We start from the raw sequence: 21,612 nt of genomic DNA on the forward strand, positions 1-21,612 counted from the left end.
TCATGATCAGAGAGCACATGCTAGCCTCAATAAATATGAGTGGCCCTTCCTCTTTCAATTTCCGCATCTCTCCAGCTGGCCAGATAGGCTAGCCTCTACTCCTTTTGGAGTGACACACTTCAGGGGCCTAGATAACATGCCCTGACAATTCTCTTTTGCAAAGAATATCAAGTGGTCCATGGATACTAAACCTATCCCAGGCCCCCAGATTATGAATCTCTTACTCTACACTCTCCCTCATTTACTAAGCTCCAGCGAGAGTGTTCTTTCTCTCACACCAGTTCATCCACACCCTGGGACTTTCACACCTGCCATTCCCTCTCCCCAGAATGGTCTTGCCCAGCCAGCTCTCAGTATGGCTGGTCCCCTCTTGTCATTGAGGGTTCACCTGGAAAGTGCATTCCCCCACTGAGCACCCATTTGAAAAGGCTGCTTCCATGCCTCATGGTTCTCTAAAGCATCACCTGCTTTAATATTTTCGCAGGTATTAATGTCTGGAAGAGCCTTATTTGTCTTTTTATTTGTCTAACATGTGTCTCCTCATTAGATAGGGACACTGCATCCTTGTTGTCTTGCACCGCCAGTGGGTAGTGTCAGACATAGAGTAGGAACTCAATATGTATTTGTTGAAGAGGTGAATGAATGAATGAATGAATGAGTGGGAAAACAGATGACTGAGAGAATGATATAGGTGGAGAGAGGGAGGGGTTAAAGGATGAAGGAGCGATAAATTTAGATGTTCTCCAGACTCCATGATAAATGCTTTTTATACATATTTTATCCAAGCAAAAATCCCATGACGGGAGAAACATTTTCACATCACAGACTTATTACAGGTGCTTGAGCTTCAAAGGAGAGAACAATCACTTCCCCCAGATTATACAGCTGCAGAATGGTGGAGCAGGATTCGAGCTTACATCTGCTTAACCCCAAGCCCTGTGCTCTTAACCACCATGGAAATCATCCTCTTCTTGTTCTTGTTGAGGTGGTGTTGTTGTTGTTGTTGGGGTTTTTTTTTTAAATCATCTTCTTGTTCTCCTCTCACTTTAAGAGCTCACCCCTGCTCCCCTTCTGATACTCATGCCCCAACGACAGCCAGATTACCCAGTCTGGGCCTCCATGTTGCTTCACTGCCTACCAGTGAGGTGGCCCCATGAGACCCTGCAAGGTCTCCACACACATGAGTGAGTGCAGAATGAGGTGTCTGTTCTCTGGGATGCCCCTCAAGTCCCAGGGACATTGCATGGCCAAAGACAGGTCCAAAGGGTCTGGTAGTGACTGCCACTATTTATGAAGTGCCTGGGCACCAAGCCTCAGCCTGAAGTCCTTCCCAGTGGTTGCCAGGTCCTCACAGCACCTGGTGATCCAGCCTCACAAAGTGAACACAAAGGAAGAAATGAAAGAGAATAAGGACAGGTCGTGGATGGGGAGCTATGCCAGGCAGCTCCCCCAGGGTCATCAGATTGCTGCACAGAAGGCTCAGGAAGTCATCACTTGTCTTGGGGTGGGGCCATGCAGGACAAGGAGGACGGGGAAAGGGAGCTGAAGGAAAGAACCGTGAGTGCCTCTCAGATTCCTGATGCAGGGCTCCCTCCCCAAGATGCAGGTGAGTTGGCAGGTGCTTGGGTAGTCAAGGAACTAGCCGACATCAGCAGTTCTTGTTGTCACTGACTTCCACATAGGGCAGCCCCACAGGCCAAGTGTCCCGAGGCCAGTAGCGGACTTTGAGGGTGTGACCTGGCATCTCATACCTGGCGTCCACCAAGGCCATGGTAACCATGCCATAAGGAAAGGTGATGCTGATGAGCACATGCCTGTGGGGTGCAGGGAGAGGGTGGTGAGGGTGCAAGATGCCAGGATGCCCCTGAGCTAGCTTGATGCCCCCACCGTGGTTCTCCTCTCACTTCTTATGGATCCTGACCACCCAAAGGGACCTTTTGGATCAGACCCTTGATTGAAACCAGCCCCCCCACACACACACACACACAAGTCCCAATATCTGTGTGCTTCCCCTCTCTGCCCCCTGGTCCCTGCTCCAAGCCCTGGCATCTGAGATTTTCTGGTTCTGGGGCCCCATATCACTAGGCAAATGCTTACCAGATGCTATGCAGGTAAAAGAAATTGATCTGTTGCCAGAAACTGCAAAGCAAGCGGTCACTGATCCAGCTGGTCAACGCAAAAGCCCATAAAATTACGGAGACCTCCATTATATGCCGAAGCTCCTTATTGCTGGTCCTAGGGAGAGAAGATGAAGACCAGAGCCTGACTCAGGTAGCAGAGCCTGAAGGGGCTGATGGGAAATTCCTCCCTCCAAGGCCACGAGGCTGGGAGGAGGGAATGGCCAAGAGTACGAGAGGGAGAGGGCCTAATTTGTGAGTATTGCTAACATTTGCTGAGCACATATAGGATGCCACATGCAGTTCTGAAAGTTCTTCAGATTAAAAACTCAGTCCTCACAACAATGCCATCATTCTCATTTTGTAGATGAGAAAACAGGCATGTGAGATTAAGGTATGCTCCAGCCCCACCCAAGGTTACACAGCGAGTAAATGGCAGAGCCGGGGTCTGAACCAGGTTTGTCAGGCTGCAGATTTCTTAACCAATAAGCCCTCCCCTGTTTGTGTTTGGGGCTGTAAGTGTGTGCACACCTGTGAGGCAGTGGATGAGAATTCATGACTGTGTGGCTATGGGAATGTGCATGTCCGTGGGTGGGAGGGCAAATTCTCTGGAGGCCATGTCTTGGGACAACTCAATATCAGAATCCGTTTCTCTAAAAGCGGAGCTGACCCAGCATCCTTTAGGAAAGAGGCAATAATTCCTGTGTGCCCCAGAGTCTAAAATGGGATGGTTTGAACATCAAAAAACAATAATGAAAAAAAAAAATAATAATGAGTAGGGACTGGTGAAATATGAATATAGAGTCTGAGGATCTGGTTAACAGCATTGTTTCATCATCAATTTCCTCCTTTTGAGGTTGTTTTATGGTTACACAGGATGCTCCATTGGGAGGGGCTGGGGGAAGATGGATGAAGGATACCCAAGACTCTGCACTATTTTTGCAACTTGTCATGAGTCTGTAACTACTTCAAAATAAAAAAGTTGGGGATCCCTGGGTGGCTCAGTGGTTTAGCGCCTGCCTTCGGCCCAGAGCGTGATCCTGGGGTCCCGGGATCGAGTCCCCCATCAGGCTCCCTGCATGGAGCTTGCTTCTCCCTCTGCCTGTATCTCTGCCTCTCTCTCTCTCTCTCTCTCTCTCTCATGAATAAATAAATAAAATCTTTTAAAAAACAAAATAAAAAAGTTAAAAATATAGCACAGCGACTGCAATGAATTGAATCACTTCTGAGATATAAACATCTATGAGTTCATAATAATACTTGTTTTTTAATTTCATTGGTCCCTACTAGAGATGGCTAAGGCCCCAACTCATTACTCTGAAAATAGATCAATTAAGGGAAAGAATCAATTATCCATCCTGGCATTTCTGTGCCAACTGTATTTCCAGGTTGATGAGCGAAAGTCCTTGATGGAAGAACTCCAGGAAATCATTGCAAAAGAAATAATGGAATCTGCAAACCACGCTTTTGCAACCACTAATGAATGAATCTATGGATGGGAGCGGTGTGCCTGAATGGCTGCGGAAATCATTAGGTGAAAAGTCGGTAGAAAACTTTATAATAAAGGAAGGAAATGACACCATCTGAATCCACTGATCAACCTTAATAGCACTAACTGTGGAGCAACCACTCATTATGGGGTCCTAATGGCATGGAACAAGAAACGCCCAGCAGCACACATGAAATATTCTGGCCTCAAAATATGTAAACCTAAATCTAGATCTAACTATTGATTTTCAAGAAATTTTTAAAAATTAAACACACACACACACACACACAATGAAAGATACCACAGGAAACAGACCGCCAAACCTAGAATGTTCTCCAGGACAAATGATGGAGTTTCTGTTATCAAATCAGAGGCATGAAGATAGGGGAGAGAGGGTGAGACTGCTATGACAAAATTGATTGTGTTTGCATCCCAATTTCAACAAGACTGGTTGTAAGAAGGCATCTTGAGAAGCCGAGGCAACATTGGTGCAATCTGGGCATTGTCAACTTGATTAGCCCTGTGTGTGCCATGTCTTCCATCTGTCCCTCTAGATCCTTCTCTACCCCTCTCCATTCTGCCCTATGCCCCCAGGGAGGTGGGGTGCTGGGCTGTGTGGACTGAATCCAGGGCTCTCTTGTCCTTGGGCTTCCAATTAGATTAGCCAATGGTTTCTAGTTGGATTAGCCAATGGCTTCCAATTGGGTTGGCCATGGTTTCCAGTTGGGTTGGCCAATGGAGCACTCCTGCAAGAAACTAAAGGGTCAGGGAGGGGTATGGTTAGAATATTTATTTTCCTGGCCTCCTCCATGTGGGGTTGGCTCAGGGTAGCTGCAACCAGAAACTGGAGGTCACGGTTCTTGTTAAGGAGTCCCTTTCCACAGGACTCTCTCCTTCCAGACTCTTGTCATCACTCCCTCCCATCGCCCCCCACCCCAGGTCTCCTGATGGTCATAGGATCCCACTCTTATCAGCACAGTGGTTCTAAATGATCCCTAGTTATTTTCGTATACCTGCTCTTTCCTTTGTAAATAACCCTTTTATTCAGCTCCCCTCAAACGGCTCCATTTCAGAGACCTCTCTCTGTCCTGCCAGGACCTAGTATGGGTTAAAAAAATAATAATTCTTTATTTGGGAGAGTAAAATCCTGAAAAGTTAATGGATGCCAGTGTATGGAATCTTTGGGGGGTATGTATAATGCAGGTTGGCAAAATGCTGATGGTTTTCAGGACTGGTTAGTGGGCACACAGAGGTTTCTCGTTCAACAGTCTCTGCTTGTATGTATGTTTAGGGTTTCAGCCTTAGGTTCCAATCCTAACCCTGCCCCTTGTTAGTAGATGATCTTGGGGATGGGACATCCCTCCCTTAAGCCTGGAATCAATGAGAACTCTGTGCCTGAGACGTGGTATGTGAGGTGAGGGGACTGCTTGGAGGGGGATGGGAACCACCTTCCCAGGCAGGTCTGTAACCACCACCCACTTCTTATATTCCTGGAACACGATGTAGAGGATGTGCACAGCGATGCTGTTGAGGGCATATGCGTTGATCACGGGCCTCAGGAAGGACAGGAAGGTGCTGATCACAGTGGTGATGATGACAAAGCAGATGAAATGGGGCCTGGGAAAAGAAGGACTCAGTTGTGGGAGGGTAGCTGGGAGGGACCTGGGGGCTTCAGGCAGGGTCAGGAGATCTTGTGGCAGAGGTAGATGAGCAAAGGGAAGGGGTTCTAGGGAGCCCAACTGGACCCAGAAACAGGTCTTAAAGTTCCCAGGTGGGCTCATCAGAAGGGTCTGATGAAACATCCCAGGTAGGCCCAGGCAGGGTCTGAAGGGGGCCACAGGGGTGGGGGTGGGTAGGATGATGAGAGGGTCTCGGGGGCTTAGATCATGATCAGATCATAACAGATCACAACCCTGATCTGTTATGGGTTTCAGGGCTCAGGTGAGGTCAAACAAAGGATTTAGGGGAGATGAGTAAGATTAAGGAAGGGATTACAGAGGTCCCAGACACTATCAGGAGAGGGGTCCTGGAAGGCTCAGGTAGGTCAAATAGGGTCAGGAGAGAGATTCAGAGGGGTCTCAGGTCAAGAGAGGGGCCCAGGAGAATCCAAGAAAAATTACAGGGGGCTCAGGTGATAGGCTTAGGAGAGAGGTCTTTGGGGCCCAGGTAAGCTTAGGCATGGGTTCCTGGGACCCCCAGGTGGCTTTGGATATGTTCTGGAGAAGGTTCCACACTCTTTGGGTAGGATCAGGAGAGGATTTCCAGGGGTCTCAAGTCACTCAAAGGAGGAGTCTCTGGCAGCCAGTTAAGTCAGGTAGGGTCAGGGGAAAACCCTGGGGTGATCAGGTGAGGGTTTCCAAGGATCTCAAGTGGGCTCGGGGAGTGACCCTGGAGCCCAGATGGACTCTGGTAGGATCAACAGAGGACCAGCCCCCGCCCCACCTGTTCTCTCCTAGGAAAGTGGGAAAGTAGCAGCGGGGCATCCATATGCTGTAGCTACTGGCCAGCAGCCACAGGATAGCGATCTCATCCAGCAGCTGGCCCAGGAAGCTAAGCGTCATGTGGAAGTACATGGAGAACAGGCCTGGAGCAAGAGACAAAGGTAGGTGGTCAAAGGGGCTGTCCCCACCCCTACCACCCCACTGTCACAGACCCCCACCTACCTATGACCATGAAGAGGATGCAGATGATGTAAACATAGCGGGAGCGTTTCTGGGCATAGGGGTGCATCAGAAACATCATGAGAGGCCCAAAGATGAAGAAGGTGACATTGCTGAACTGGAAAAGAGGACATTGGGGACAGGGGGGGCGTTGTCAGAAGTGGAGGCAGAGCGGGGCTGCCCCTGTGTCCAAACCCTCAGTTATTAGCCAATTGGTCGACCTGTGCTCTTTCAGGCAATTAATCAACCCAGAGTTTGTCATTCTTTCAGTTGATCTTGGCAGTCTACCAGTCATCAATACATTCCATTCGTTGGAATAATCAATAATCCATCTGTTATTCTATGAGCCCATTCATTCATTCAGTGAGTATGGCAAAGACTATCTACTAACCTTCTGCGTACATTCACCCTCTTTTCCTTTTAGAAACAAGATAGAAATGTCAATGTCAATGAATCTATTACTTTTTTCTTTCTCAAATGTGAGCTACATTTATCAAGATTGACTGTTAGATATTGAAACTGAGAAATTTTCAAAACCCAGGACTATGCAAGCACATATTCCCTTGGCCATCTGAAAGATGATGTCATTACTCATCACAAAGCCACTAGAAGATTCCATCGTACCCTGGTGAGATCCTCAGAGTGGAAAAAGCACATACAATCTTTGTATTATTATGAAAGTAATTTTCACCTCGAGGAACTTCTGAAAGGCCTCAGAGACCTTGCGGTGTCCCTGGACATTATTACCAGGACCACTTCTCCATGAACAGCAAAGCCAAGTAGCTTGATAATGTTGAGCTGCTGAGTTAACATTCCAGAACCACCTACCTCTAGGCTTCCATTTCAAAAAATAATAAGATATTATTTTTTCTATTTAAGCTGTTTTTAGTGGGCTGTTTCATTTGAAACCAAAGCATCCCAGTTACGGGCTTCTGCATCCAAGTGACATGGGATTGGATCTATGCTCCCCGTCTCACTAACTGTGAGGAGTAAATTCAATGCTCTAACCTACCATATCTGCATTTGTGTCATATGCATAATGCCATTTGCCTTTTCATGTTGTTGACCCAGAGATCCCCAGGCCTCAGTAGTTTGTGAGTACAATTAAGGTGACAAGTACATTTGCAATCTTGATAAATGTAGCTCACATTTGAGAAAGAAAAAAGTAATAGATTCATTGACATTTCTATCTTGTTTCTAAAAGGAAAAGAGGGTGAATGTACAGAATTTCAAGGGTTCAGAGTCCCTGGCCACTGATACAGGACTTCAAAGTCCCCTCAGTGTTCCCCCCAGATATATCTGGACCATGGTGTGTCTCTCACATGAGCTCAGAAACAAGTGTCCTCGCAGTCATCTACCTGCCAACTTGAGGTCAGCCAGCTGGCTTACTCAATTACATCCTTCTCTCTCCAATAAAATCTTCCCCTTGTAAATGCCCCATCCCCCGTGTCCCATCTCAGAAAGTGAAGAAATAGTGCCCTGTTAACCAGGGCGCTCCGTTATTTCTCAGAACCTGAGTCTGAAGGATGCTGACTCAAAAATAAAGAGCACAAGGAAATGTAAGTCGAAACCACAATGAGCTATCACCTCATGCCAGTCAGAATGGCTGGTATTAAAAAAAAGAAGAAGAAGAAGAAATAACAGGTGTTGGGTAAGACTTTGGAGAAAAGGAAGCCCTCATGCACTGTTGGTGGGCATGCAAGTTCGTGTAGCCACTCTGAAGGTTCCTCAAAAAATTAGAAATATAAATATCATATGATCCAGTAATTCTGCTGCTGGGCATTTACTCCCCCCCCAAAAAAAAACCCCATTAATTTGTAAAGACATATTCACCTCTGTGTTTATTGAAGCTTTATTTACAACAGCCAATATATAAAATATAATATAATATAATATAATATAATATAATATAATATATACAATGGACTAGTAGTACTCAGCCATAAAAGGAATGAAATCTTGCCATTTGTGACAAAATGGAGGGACCTAGAGGGTATTTTGCCAAGTAAAATTGGTCAGAGAAAAACAAATACCATATGATTTCACTTAATATGTAGAATCTAAAAAACAAAACAAACGAGCAAACAAAAAGACAGAACAGACTTATAAATACAGAGAACAAACTGGTTGTTGCCAGAGGGGAAGGGGTGGGGGAATGGGTAAAACAGGCGAAGAGGTACAAACCTCCAGTTATAAAATAAACAAGTCAATGGGATGAAAAGTGCAGCATAGGGGGGATAGTCAGTAATATTATAGTAACATTTTATTGTGATAGATGGTGACTCCGCTTAATCGTAGAAAGCACTGTGTAATGTATATAATTGTCAAATCACTGTGTCACTGTGTTGTACACCTAAAACTAACATAATATTCTACGTCAACCATAATTTAATTTTGAAAAAATACAGAGCACAGTAGCGGGTGTGGGGAAACCATTTACCTGATACAAGGTCACCATCTAGGATGCTAGGTCCTGGGTATCAAGACAAGTTCCCAAGGCAGGAGTCCTTCCAGTTCTAGGGAAGCCCATGGCTCTCCTTGCGTGATGATGAACCAGCTCAAAGACCACAATTTGAGAACCTTTGGCAAACTGGTTCCGCAGCCCATGTTCCCACCCCATGTCCTTGCTTTCCGTATCATGGTGTCTGATGTCCACCAACGGACAATGTCGAACACATCTCTGGCACAGCCTAGGTCACAGTGGCCACCCAAGAACACACATGCCATGTCTGCATCCTGAGACCCAATCCCACTGGAGTAGACACCTACCCCAAACCGGGCCAATCTGATTTTCTTGGGAATTTGAAACGTGGAGCAGACACAGAGCCTGAGAGTCACCAAAATTGAGTTGCACCATTGTCAACTCTCTAAGGTCTTGGGGTATTGTCCCAGTGTTTAAGATATGGCAGCCGTCTTGCCACCACCACAGACAAGGCTGAGAACACAGGCAAATACTCAAGGGTGGTACCTGCCTTGTGCTGAATCCTACAGACCTATGTTGGATCCCAGCCCTCGCCAGCAACTCATCTCTCCATTTTCTAAGACACCTCAGTGCCTATCCAATGCATTCTTCCTGTTTGGTTTGGTTTTTGTTTTTTGTTTTTGCTTAAGCTAGCTTTCTAACGCTTGAATCCAGCAAAACCATCACCGTTGGCGTATGAGCTGGGTTTCTTTGGTAGCAAGCAACAACAACAACAACAAAAAAATGAACTTGTGAACTTACACCTTAAATAAAAAAATATGTGTGTAGTTATTTATTTTTCATTCAGTCATTTATTATGGGGAGCTCATCAATCCAAAGAATTGCAGAAGACAAGGACAACCAGAAATCAGAACAGCTCTGAGGCTCAAATGGACAATCTCTTCAGGGACCAACTTTGGGCATGAATGAATCCAGGCCCAAGATTCAAATTCTGGAGATGTTGCCTGGGCCACAGCCCCACCTAGGCCAGAAGATGGGGAGCACCTTGATTGACCATCCCATTGAGAACATAACCAGTAGGAGAGGGGCAGTTGGCTGCCATAGGGAAAATGGTGCCATGGATGCTGAATGGGAAAAATCCTAAACCAATCCGACGTTCCTTCTGCTTTCAAACAAATGCCAGCCCTTGGGTGTACTGAGCACAGCTGAAGATGCTGAGCCAACCAGTTTCCTGAACTCTGAACCCTCCATTTAAGATACATCTGCGATTCCCATAAATAAAATCCAAACTCTTAAACCTGCCTTGTAAACTCCCTCTATAACTCACCTCTCTCCACCTTTAACTTTATAGTCGAGGTGGAAGGGATAAGTCAGCTCCTCCAAATGAGCCATACTTTCTCTCACCCCTTAACCTCCAAAGGTTTCCACAGGCTGTTCCCACTGCCTGGAGCACTCTTTGTCCCCACTTACCCCTCTTCGCCAGGCCAACTGCTACTCCATCTTTCACCTGGGCATCACTTTTTGATAAAGCCCTCCCAATCCCCCAAGGGAGAGTCAGGTGGTCTTCTTTTGTGCCCGGTCCCTCTATCCTAACACTTGTCCAGCTGTCCTGAAACTGTCTCACTCTCCCCCTAAACCTGGCTTTGAGAACAGCCTCCATGTCTTCCCCGTCCTCCACTGTAACCTCAGGAACTGGAAATAGTAAGTGCTCAATAAACGTTTCCTGCTGACCAGATCTCAGAGCACGTTTATGTGCATCACCAGTCACACGCAAGAAAACACTCGACGGAAGGGCTTGTAGTTCTGCATAGAACCGGAAAGTTCTGGGTAGAAGGTGCTGTGACTGTTACTTTCTTATCTTTGGACAGCACAATTTTATAAGTATTGCTTTTAATACACACACACACACACACACACACACACACACACACAAGATCTGGCTTTCTAGTTCTTGTGTGGCCATGAGAAAACTGGATCTCGGAGAGGGAGAGTGACTTCTCTGAGGTTGCACAGCTCTGGGGGAGCTCCAAAGTTTGCTTTTACCCCCTGCCCGAAAAGACAAGAGGACTAGACCGGTGATGAGGAGGGGGCTTCCCTGCGCCCTGGCTGTGTGACCGAGTGTCTCTGGGTCTCCCTTTCCTGCAGCAGTAAAATGAAGGAGAATAATTAATGCTAGTGTGGAGGCTGTGCAGAGGCAATGCATGAGGCCAGGCATCGAAACACTACCTGGCCAGGGATGTGGTTCCAGCTCACAAGCAGCAAGGGTTACTGCTGCATTGTTGTTATGGGAGGAAATAGTGACAGGCTTATCCTTGCTCCCAGCTCGGAAGCCAGCTCAAGCAAGACAGAAATTTCTGATAACGCCCCAAGTGCACGCAGAATGAGGGCAAAGAAACGGGCGGAGCCTCTAATGAGCTCCAACTGGCTCCAGAGTCTCCGATAGCATCGGAGGCCGCCCCCTACCGGGGCCTCCCTCCCTGCCTCTGGGGCTGGGCCCCCACATTTCCCAACCACTGGCCCCACCTAGACTCTTCCAGGAGGGAGAGGCGCGTGCCCAGGATCACAGCTGGACTCTCTGGGTCCCAGCCCCAGGAGATGCCTTCGCTTTCATTCATTCATTCATTCACTCATTCATTCATTCATTTGCTTATCAATCATTCCTTCAGTATCTACTATTTTGCCCAAGGACCTCAGCAACGCCCCCTAACAAAGCCTTCACCAGTGTATCCAGTCAGGGTTTGGGAGACGTTCCGTGCCTCCTTTTCCTCCTCTGACTCCAAGCATCACAGTGAGGATTAGAGAGCCAAGTGCTACGGGGTCGGAGAGTTTTTGGTTTTTTTTTTAAGATTTTTAAAAATTATTTTTATTTATTCATGAGAGACAGAGAGGCAGAGACAGGCAAGGGAGAAGCAGGCTCCATGCAGGGAACCCGGTGTGGGACTCGACCCTGGGTCTCCAGGATTGCACCCTGGGCTGAAGGCAGGCGTTGAACCTCTGAGCCACCCAGGGTTCCCCAAGGGGTCGGAGAGTTTTGCTCACTGCTGTGAAACTCCGGCGTCTAAAGCAATGCCTGACACACAGTAGGTGCTCAGTAGAGAATAATGCATGCAGAGAAGACGTGTAAATAATGCATCCAGGGACGCCTGGGTGGCTCAGCGGTTGAGCGTCTGCCTTCAGCTCAGGGCGTGATCCCGGGGTCCTGGGATCGAGTCCCGCATCGGGCTCCCTGCATGGGGCCTGCTTCTCCCTCTGCCTGTGTCTCTGCCCCTCTCTCTGTGTCTCTCATGACTAAATAAATAAAATCTTTTAAAAAAATAATGCATCCATGAGCCTGGCACAGGTGCTGTACTGGCTGTGTACAGCAGGGTGCTGTTATTCTGGAAGAACTTGCCTTTTTGATCACCAGTACGCAGCAGAGTGTCTGGCAAATACATGTGGCTGAGTACCTTAGGTCTGGAAGAAGGAAAGGGGAGAAGGAAGGAATGGGGGAGGAAGGGAGGGGAAGAGGGAGGGAGGGAAGAAGGAAGAGAGGGAGGCAGATTGGCCTGAACTGACTGCCATTTCAGCTTTGGGAAAAGGCAGTGGGGGAACCCCTTTCTCATGTTCCCTGCCACCCCCCCACCCCACTGCTTCTCTCCCATCCACTGCTTCACTTGTGGATTTCATCCATCCATTCTTTTTTTTTTTTTTAAGATTTCATTTACTTATTCATGAAAGACACACAGAAAAGCAGAAGCACAGGCAGAGGGAGAAGCAGGCTCCCCATGGGGGAGCCTGATGTGGGACTCGATCCCAGGGCCCCAGGATCACGACCTGAGCCGAAGCCAGATGCTCAACCAGTGAGCCACCCAGGTGCCCTCATCCATTCATTCTTGACTCCTTTATTGTCCCTGTCCTCCCCACTGGCCGGTGACCTCCATGAGGATGACGCACACTGGTTTTATCCCTGGCTACGTCCCCAACACCCAGCTCTCTGGGCACGCAGTGGGCGCTCAAGAAAAATTTGCTGACTCAACCAAATCAAGGAACCTCGCCGAACATCCCCATGCCCTTTCTTCCCACCGCCAAAGCTGGAACTCCCACCACCCACACCTGGCTCTGTCACCTGTCCAGGACCCCCTCTACATCCACTCAACACATGCACGTGAGTGTTGGTGCAGGGCCCGGGGCACGGAGCTAGAGCACCAGCCTTACACCCTCCCCGAACAGGACTTACCTGCATGAATTAAAACACACATAATTAATTGTTAATCACTCAGTGACAGGGTGGCCTCACAACGCTGTGCTTAATTAAATGAGAGGCTCTGGGACCAGAGCGGCCCGGGCTTTAACTCTGGCACTTCCAGCATATGTGACTTTTGTGCACCTGCGATTTACACGCCATGCAACCCTGAAGAGGAAACATATACTCTCTGAGCCTTTATTCCCCATTTGTAAAATAGTGGAGAATAAGACTACCTGCTTCGTGAAATTACTGGGAGGATTACAGGAAGTGCTATTTGCTAAATAAAATGAACACCTTGGGATCCCCGGGTGACTCAGTGGTTTAGAGCCCGCCTTCAGCCCAGGGCATGATCCTGGAGTCCAGGGATCGAGTCCCACGTCAGGCTCCCTGCGTGGAGCCTGCGTCTCCCTCTGCCTGTGTCTGTGCCTCTCTCTCTGTGTGTCTCTCATTAATAAATAAATAAAATATTTTTTTAAAAAAAGAACACCTTAACACTTCCATGTCTCTGTGCTGTGTTTACCTCTAATAGTAGTAGCTTTGTTTATTCGATGCTTAGGATGTGTCAGGAACTGTAAGGTTTTTTTTTAAATTTTTTTTTCAATTGACATATAAATCCCATACATTTTCCCTTTTAAAGGGAAATTCACCCTTTTAAAGTGTGCAAGTCAGTGGGTTTCAGTGGCCTATTCGCAGAGTTGCAGGACCATCACATTTTTAAATTCCAGAACATTCTCATCACTCCAAAAAACAAACCCTGTCCCCATGAGCAGTCACTCCCCTGCTCCGCCCTCACCTCTCCGGACAACCACTAATCTGTTTCTTATCTCTACAGGTTTGGCTCTTCTGGGCATTTCATATGGATGGAATCTTTATAGTACGTGGCCTTGTGACTGGCTTCTCTCACCGAGAATCGTTTTCGAGGTTCATCTAAGGTGTGGCGTGTGTCAGCGCTTCCCTCCTGTTTATGGCTGAGTAGTAGTCCGTTGTGTGGATGAATGACAGGGTGTTTGTCCATTCACCCATGATGAGCATTTGGGGTGCCCAGTAGCTGTTTCATCCTCTCCGTGGCCCTGTGGGTTAATTACTATTAGCACCCATAGCTACTTCCTTCCAGAATAAGTACTCAGTAAATATTTGCTGAATAAATATGAATGAATGAATGAATGAATGAATGAACGAACAAACGTATGAATGAACGAGTCTTTCTTCCCTATACCACCTGCATGCTGTACTTTTGACTTTATTTTTTTTGTCTGTCTCCTCCACCCACCCCAGGACACCAGCCCTGTGAGGGCAGACGTTTTTGTTTGCTTTGGTCACCTCTGTGTCCCCAGAGCCTGAAACAGCGCCTGACTCAATCCATTCTTGTTGAATCATGAACGAGATGAAGGGGTCATTATCTCCTCAAATTGGACCTCCTGTCATCCCCAGAAGGCATTTTCTGAAGGAGTCTAGAAGTAGAGTGTCTGGGTGGCTCAGTGGTTGACCTTGGGCTCAGGTCATGATCCCTGGGTCCCAGGATCAAGGCCTGCATCGGGCTCCCTGCATGGAGCCTGCTTCTCCCTCTGCCTGTGTCTCTGCCTCTCTCTCTCTCATGAATAAATAAATAAAATCTAAAAAAAATAAAAGGAACTCATAGGACCTGCTACCACAGCCAGGGGCTCAGAGAGCATGCAGGTAAGAGAGGGACTGGGATCCCCACTCTGCTGAGGCCAGCAACAGGAATGCTCAATTGAAAAAGGGGGTGGGGAAAAAAAAAGAAAAACAGAGTGGGGAGGCTGTAGGAGGTAAGGGCATCGCACCCTACACCCCCACCCCCTCGCGTTCTGACCTCTCTGTCCCTCTTTGTATTCCTATGGTATCCCTCCCCCAGACTACCCTCACCACTGCACCTCTGCCTACGCAAAGGTTCCCCACTCCAGACATACCATCCCTTTGCTCTGTATCCAAGCATCTGAGGGGGAGCTTTTTGGAGAGGACCCGTTGATGCAGAGCTTTGGCAGGATCCCAGGAAAGAAATTCAGCAGCACAGCTGCCTCTCAGAGCCAGGGAGCCTTGACACTTCCTCTGCCACCACTCGAAACTCTCCTAAGTTGTCAGCGGCCCTGAACGAGGCCACACCTGGAGGCCACCAGGCCAATGCAAGCAGAAGCAAACTGGAGCAGCCCACACCTTGAGTTCTCCTCCATCCCACCTGACCAGGGCCTTCCCACACCCTTGACCTCTGTTCCTGTTGAATATGCCTTCGTGGCTCTCCAGGCTCATTTGTGAAAAGCAACCAGGTGCCCTGACCGCTGCCCACCTCATTGAGTCTTTGCTGTTCAAAAGTCACCCATGGCTCCCCAGTGCCTTCATCATGGAGCTCACGCTCCCCTGCCAGGCCTTCCTCACTTGGTCCCCAGAAGCCTCCTCCACTTTTCTCTCAGCCCTCATTTCTTCCTTCATAGGCAGCCCGAGCTCTGGCTTTAAGCCACCAACTGTTCCTTGGCCTGCGGTTCCCTGTCACCTCAAGACCTTTGCTCATGCTGGTCCGTTTGCTCCATATGCCTTAGAGAACATTTACTCGTCCTTTAAGCTTTGAGATTCTCTCCCCATTCAGCAAGCAGAGACCTCCTGTGCCGCCCCCAAGGCTCCCTCTTCCTATTCTGGCCCCTTTGCCCTCTCTCTGCCATCAGCTAACCATGAGGCTGGTCAGCTCTAATCCTAAACACCCCATTTCCTTATCCTGGGAGCACCAAGCCTCCCTTGGGACCCCCAGATCAATCAGCACGGGTTGATTCATGGCACTGATGTTGAATGAATGAATGAATGAATGAACCCAATGAGTCCATCAGTAAATATGGGGTATATTTCAAATACTCCGACCCAGTTCTCAAAGCTCGTTCATCTTCATCTCTTCTCATATTCTAGCCACAGAAACACACTTCCTCTCCCCAAACTGTACACCCTCTCTTTTACTTCCAAGGTGAGTACATCTGTATTCTCTCTTCTTCTACCCTTTTCTCGACTACTACCCTACTTGGCAAGCTTCTATTCATCTTTCTTTTTATTTTTATTTTTATTTATTTTTATTATTATTATTTTCTTCTATTCATCTTTCAAAACCCAAACCCTAGGTACCCTCCACTATGAAACTTGCCAACACCTGAGCTGAGTCCTCAAGTGCTGCCTTCTTCTTCACCCTGATCGTGTGGGGCTTGGCTCTGCCTCCCCCCACTCCAGACTAGCGAACCTTGAAAGCACTGAACTGAGAAAATAAAAGATTCTGCAGAGTGAAGAGACTCCCTAAACGGATCATGATGAAATCAATGAGAATCAATTTTTGAAAAAAATTCTTGCTAAGGGGGTGCCTGGGTGGCTCAGTTGTTTAGGTATCTGTCTGCCTTTGGCTCAAATCATGATCTCAGAGTCCTGGGATCAAGCCTCACGTCGGGCTTTCAGCTTAAAACCTTTAAAAAAAATTTTTTTTGCTACGAATTTTGTCTTCATTTACATACCTCGATCAAAAACATGCTTTTAAAGAGCTGCATAGGAACGCCTGGGTGGCTCAGTGGTTGAGTGTCTGCCTTTGGCTCAGGGTGTGATCCCGGGGTCTGGGGATCCAGTTCCACCTCGGGCTCCCTATGGGGAGCCTGCTTCTCCCTCTGCCTGTGTCTCTGCCTCTCTCCCTGTGTCTCTCATGAATAAACAAAATCTTTTAAAATAAAAAATAAAGAGTTGCATAGTATTTGACCAGAATATATTCAGCCCTACATAGGCTAGTGAAAATGTTATGGCTTCCTTTTTATGTATTCATTTATTTATTGCAATTATAAATGACTCAGACAGGACTTTACATATGAATTTTGTTTTCTATTGGGATTATCTCTTTGATGCAAGTGTCTGGAGGTGCAATGATGGAGTCGGATCAGAGGTGGTGCTATTTGTAAATCTATGTCTCAACACAACTTGACAAATTGCCCATGGGAAGGTGCAAAATACGAGTGTGCCCACATTCACTACAAAATAAATTCATTAAAAAAATAAAGTAAAATAAAATAAAAATAAATTCACTTTTAAATTACTGATTTGATAAAAAATTAAAAATAATAAATAAATAAATTAAAATAATTTTAAAAATTTAAAAAATTTTTAAAAATAAAAATAAATTAAAAAATAAAAATAAAATAAAATAATAAAAAAAATAAAAAATAAATAAATTACTGATTTGAGAGGCCAAAAAGATCTTATTGTTTTCTATTTGGCTGGTTATTTTATACATATATATATATATACACACATACACACACACATATACACACACATATAAAATTATATTATTCTAATATATATATAATTATATTAGAAGCTGACAAACTCTGGCCCCTGTGCCAAATCCACCCATTGTCTTGTTTTGTATGGCTCGTGAGCTAAGAGCGACATTTATAATTTTAAATGGCTGAAAAGATTAAAGCATATCTTGTGACATGTGAAAGTTAATGAAATGTGCATTTCAGTGTCCATAAATAAAGTTTTATTGGCACCCGGCCACCCTCATTTGTTCATAATCTGTGGCTGCTTTCCAGGTACAATGGTAGTGCTCAGTCATTTCCATACAGACTGTTTGGCCTGAACAGCCAAAAATAGTTAATATCTGGCCTTTGTAGCAAACGCTTGCCACCCCCTGAACTCTATGATTTATTAGCTCTAGTGATGGGTCTGAGATACTCAGAAGCGTCTGGAAGGAGAAAATCTCGGGGAGAGCCTTTGTAACATGGCTTGGGTGCAATTCCTCGTGCCCTGGTCTGTTTTGCAAGAGCCTGTTCAATAGGAGAGGAAATGTCCAAGTGTGTTCACACCAGGGAAAGGTAACTATTAATTTGCGAAACTTTTGTTTCTGTTTGATAAGTATCTGGAAATGCAGGTACTGGGTGATGATGATGTAGAAGTCTAGTATGTGTCATGACCATGTCTCCTGCAGAGTGCGTCTCCCAGTCGCTCAGCTTGCTGCATTTATAGACAGGCCCGAGGAGGGTTGAAGGGAAGGCTATTTTGCATGGTCATGTGCAGCTAGACGGGAGGCTCAGCCCAGGCCTAAGTCAGCCCTTTCTCGGTGCCTTCTGTGAGGACCCCCCGCCTCGGGGTGGGCTGCCAGAGAATCCAGAGAGCAGGGTCCCAGAACCTCACACCTCTTCTCCACCTCAGAGTTGAGCACGTTCATCCCTCTCCCATCATCAGGTGAGGGGACTGAGGACCAGAGTCAGTGTCTCTGTCAGGAGGAGCAAGAGCCGTGGAGATCACAAGGAACCCCTGAATCCTAAACCCCCACCTCCCCGCTCTGGAAAGCGGTGAGGTCAAGCAGGGCCAAAGCAGCCAGGCCAGCCCGAGACTGAACTCCTGCTGCCCCATCCCCCCAAAACAATCTCTTGGAAACCCCAAGTTCAAATTCTAGCTCTGAGTGTTGGGGTGACCCTTGGCATATCTTTCAGCCTCCCTGAAGGTCATTTCCTCACCTGGACAACAGGATGAACCCTATATGCCTAATTCTCAAAGTCAACGTGAAGATTAAACAAGGTTTTCCCTGTAAAATGTGTAGTACAACGCCTGCCACACACTAAGTGCTCAATTAAGGTATGTTTGCATCACTTGCCACTTACTGAGCACCCTCGCTCTGTGCAGGGTCCAGAGCAAAGCACATGGCCTCATCACCCACCATCCCACGGGCTCCAGGAAGGTAGGCAACCTGCCTCATGCACAGCAGTCTCCCCAGCACCCCGTACAGGGGTAGCACGGACACCTGCATCTTTGGCTGCTTTGCATCTTCCAGGTTTTGCTGAAATGCCAGTGCCAGTTAGGCATTTGGAGCCTTTCTAATATGGCCCCAATAGCAAGGGCTGGGGGAAGGATCACCCACAGTTGCTGGTATCCCCAGACTGGAGCGGTCCCCGGGACATGGGACTCTCAATGCTGAAACCAGGACAGGCCCCCGCAAACTGGAATGAGTTGGTCCACGTAGGCTGGGGATACAGCTGAGAACAAACTAGACACAGTCACCTCCCCCTGGAAGCCCTTCCTGATCCCACCACCACCACCACCACCACTGGCTCATGCCCTCCCTACTCCCCCAGGCTGCCTGTGCATCTCCCTTTGCGCCATCACCCTGGGTTGTGAATGCCTGGAGTCACAGCTTTGTCCTCCACTCCAGGAGGGCAGAGGCTGGCTGTTTTCCTGGGCCCTGCTGCATTTCCAAAACCTACCACGGAGCCCGATGCCAAATAAAGACCAACGAATGAATGAAAGCCAGCGCTCCTTGCCTAACAAACGAGCAAAAGCTCGGATGCGGTGAACACTGAGGCAGGCTCTCCCTGCGACCATGTGGAGAAGTCGGGCCTGCACCCCGGGCTGTTAGGACCGCCACCCCCGGCCCTCCGCCCTGGACCTCACCGTGTTGTAGAACTCGGCCACCAGCTCCGAGTGCTGAAAGTTACTCTCACACCAGTCCACCTCGGAACTCTGGTAGGCGAAGATGCTGGGCATCGTGATGCGGCACCCTCTGCCCGCTGGCTCAGTCTGGCAGAGAGGAGCATGAGAGCCTAGAAGGGCCCGGCCCAGGTGAGACAGGCAGAGGACAGCTGGTTGCCCCACGGCAGGCAGGCAGGTAGGCAGGCTGAGAGGAAAAACCTGCTGAACCACTCCCCGGTTGCACCAGGGCAGCCTCGCTGTGCGGTGGTGGCGGGGTGGCTGCCCTGGGCATAAGCAGAGGGGCTGGCATCATCCGGGGAGAGGGGGAGGATGGGGACTGGGGAGGTCAGGGAGCACGCCTCCCACCCCTACCCACTAGGAGTGGGAGTCAGGGGGACTGCTATCAGATTAGTAATAATGAATGAGCCCATTGAGAGGAGGATCCTGGCTAGCCCCATTTTACAGATGAGCAAACTGAGGCAGAAAGAGCAAAGTCACTGGCTGAGGGCATGCAAGGTGGTGAAAACAGGGAGTTGAGACCAGATTCCAGGCTCTTAACCATCAAGTCTACCTACCTCCACGCTGCCCAAGCTCCATGCCGCTACTTCCCACAGCAGGGGCAACAGTGGGTAGCACGCCCACCCCAATGGGCCTGGCTCAGCCGCCTCGGAGTCCTTGGCTATGTGACCTGGCCCGCTCATTTCACCTTTGGGGGCCTAGGTCTTCCTGTCTGTGTTATGGGAGATTGGGCTGAATTGCAGCCAGGTCTCTTGCCTGGTCAAAACCCAGAGTGTCCTGACTTCTACCTTGGGCCACCTTCAAGATCCCCATGAAGGGAGAAAATCTGCAGACTCCCAGGCCTTGGGTCCCTAGTCCTGGCTTCCGAGGGCTATGGAAAGCTCTGGTTTTAGAATCAGCAAGGCCTGGATTTGAATTCTGAGTTGCCCCCCTTCCTAAATTGTATGACCTGGGCAAGTGAATCCACCTGTTTGCTTATCTGTACTATGGGGAGGACGAGGGATAGACCCAATGGTTTTGGGTTTTTTTTATTAAGATTTTTTTAAGGATTTTTAATTTACTCATGAGGGACCCACAGAGAGAGGCAGAGACTTAGGCAGCGGGAGAAGCAGGATCCCTGTGGGGAGTCTGATGAGGGAGGGACTCGATCCCCGGACCCCAGGATCACAACCCAAGTCCAAGACAGATACTCAACTGCTGAGCCACCCAGACGCCCTCCCTTTTCAATGCCAAATAGTTCAAGGAGAGGGGCTCAGTTGGTGCTAATACATGTTTATGACCCTTAACACTTAATCCCTTTGTTTGCTAAAAAGTCCTTCAGCAGGTAACAGTATCCTGCCAGAATGTAGTGACACTGTTTATATTGTATTTATTTTTAAATAAGCTTGTCTTATTGCTGGTGATACCCACTTTTCATTCATGGCAGGGTTACTCAATTTCTTTTTTTTTTTAATTTTTATTTATTTATGATAGTCACACAGAGAGAGAGAGAGAGAGAGAGAGAGAGAGAGAGAGGGGCAGAGACACAGGCAGAGGGAGAAGCAGGCTCCATGCACCGGGAGCCCGACGTGAGACTCGATCCTGGGTTTCCAGGATCGCGCCCTGGGCCAAAGGCAGGCACTAAACCATTGCGCCACCCAGGAATCCCCTCAATTTCTTTTTTTAAACATATTGATTTATAATCCTGGGGGTGGTTGCGTAAATCTATACATGCGAAGAAACTGCATACACACATGTGCACAAATGAACATAACAGCTGTTGAAATCTAAATAAGATCCGTAGACAGCACCCAGGTAAATGCCCTGTTTTTCCTACTGTATAGCTATACAAAATGTGCTTTCGGAGAAACTGAGGAAAGTGTACAGGAGACATCTCTGTGAAATTCTTGCAATTTCTTTTTTTCTTGATTTTTTTATTCTTGCAATTTCTTGTGAGTGTATAGTTATTCCAAAATAAAGAGTTGTGATTCTTTTTAAGTAATTGATTTAGGCTTTTAATTGGTGGATGAATAGATCGACAGAACGTGGTATATCAGTACAACGTAATATGATTCAGCCTCGAGATGGAAGGACAGCCTGCCACCTGCCCCCACGTGGACGGACCCCGAGGACACCGGGCTCGGGGAGGGGACCCAGACCCAGAAGGACACCTCCTGCAGGACCCCACTCCCAGGAGGTCCCCAGAGGAGGCATATCCACAGAGACAGAGAGGAAGTGGTGGGAGCCAGGGGTGGGGCAGG

General features: G+C 47.8%; 1 protein-coding gene across 2 annotated transcripts; it reads right to left on the minus strand.

Annotated features, from left to right (window-relative positions):
* Positions 1-767: 767 nt before the first annotated feature.
* On the minus strand, positions 768-19,486 carry ACER1 (alkaline ceramidase 1). Of its 2 annotated transcripts, none has more exons than XM_041763929.1 (6): positions 19,337-19,486; positions 6,270-6,379; positions 6,049-6,190; positions 5,086-5,223; positions 2,098-2,235; positions 768-1,814 (listed from the first exon to the last, which is right to left on the minus strand). In XM_041763929.1, the coding sequence occupies exons 1-6, from the start codon at positions 19,477-19,479 to the stop codon at positions 1,649-1,651; spliced, it is 837 nt and encodes a 278-aa protein (XP_041619863.1). In that variant the 5' UTR covers positions 19,480-19,486; the 3' UTR covers positions 768-1,648. The 2 variants fall into 2 exon arrangements, with proteins under 2 accessions (XP_041619863.1, XP_041619864.1); XM_041763930.1 differs by having other exon boundaries at positions 6,270-6,384.
* Between the last annotated feature and the right edge of the window lie 2,126 nt (positions 19,487-21,612).

The sequence above is a fragment of the Vulpes lagopus genome, chromosome 7, assembly GCF_018345385.1.
Source record: "Vulpes lagopus strain Blue_001 chromosome 7, ASM1834538v1, whole genome shotgun sequence".
NCBI lineage: Eukaryota > Metazoa > Chordata > Mammalia > Carnivora > Canidae > Vulpes > Vulpes lagopus.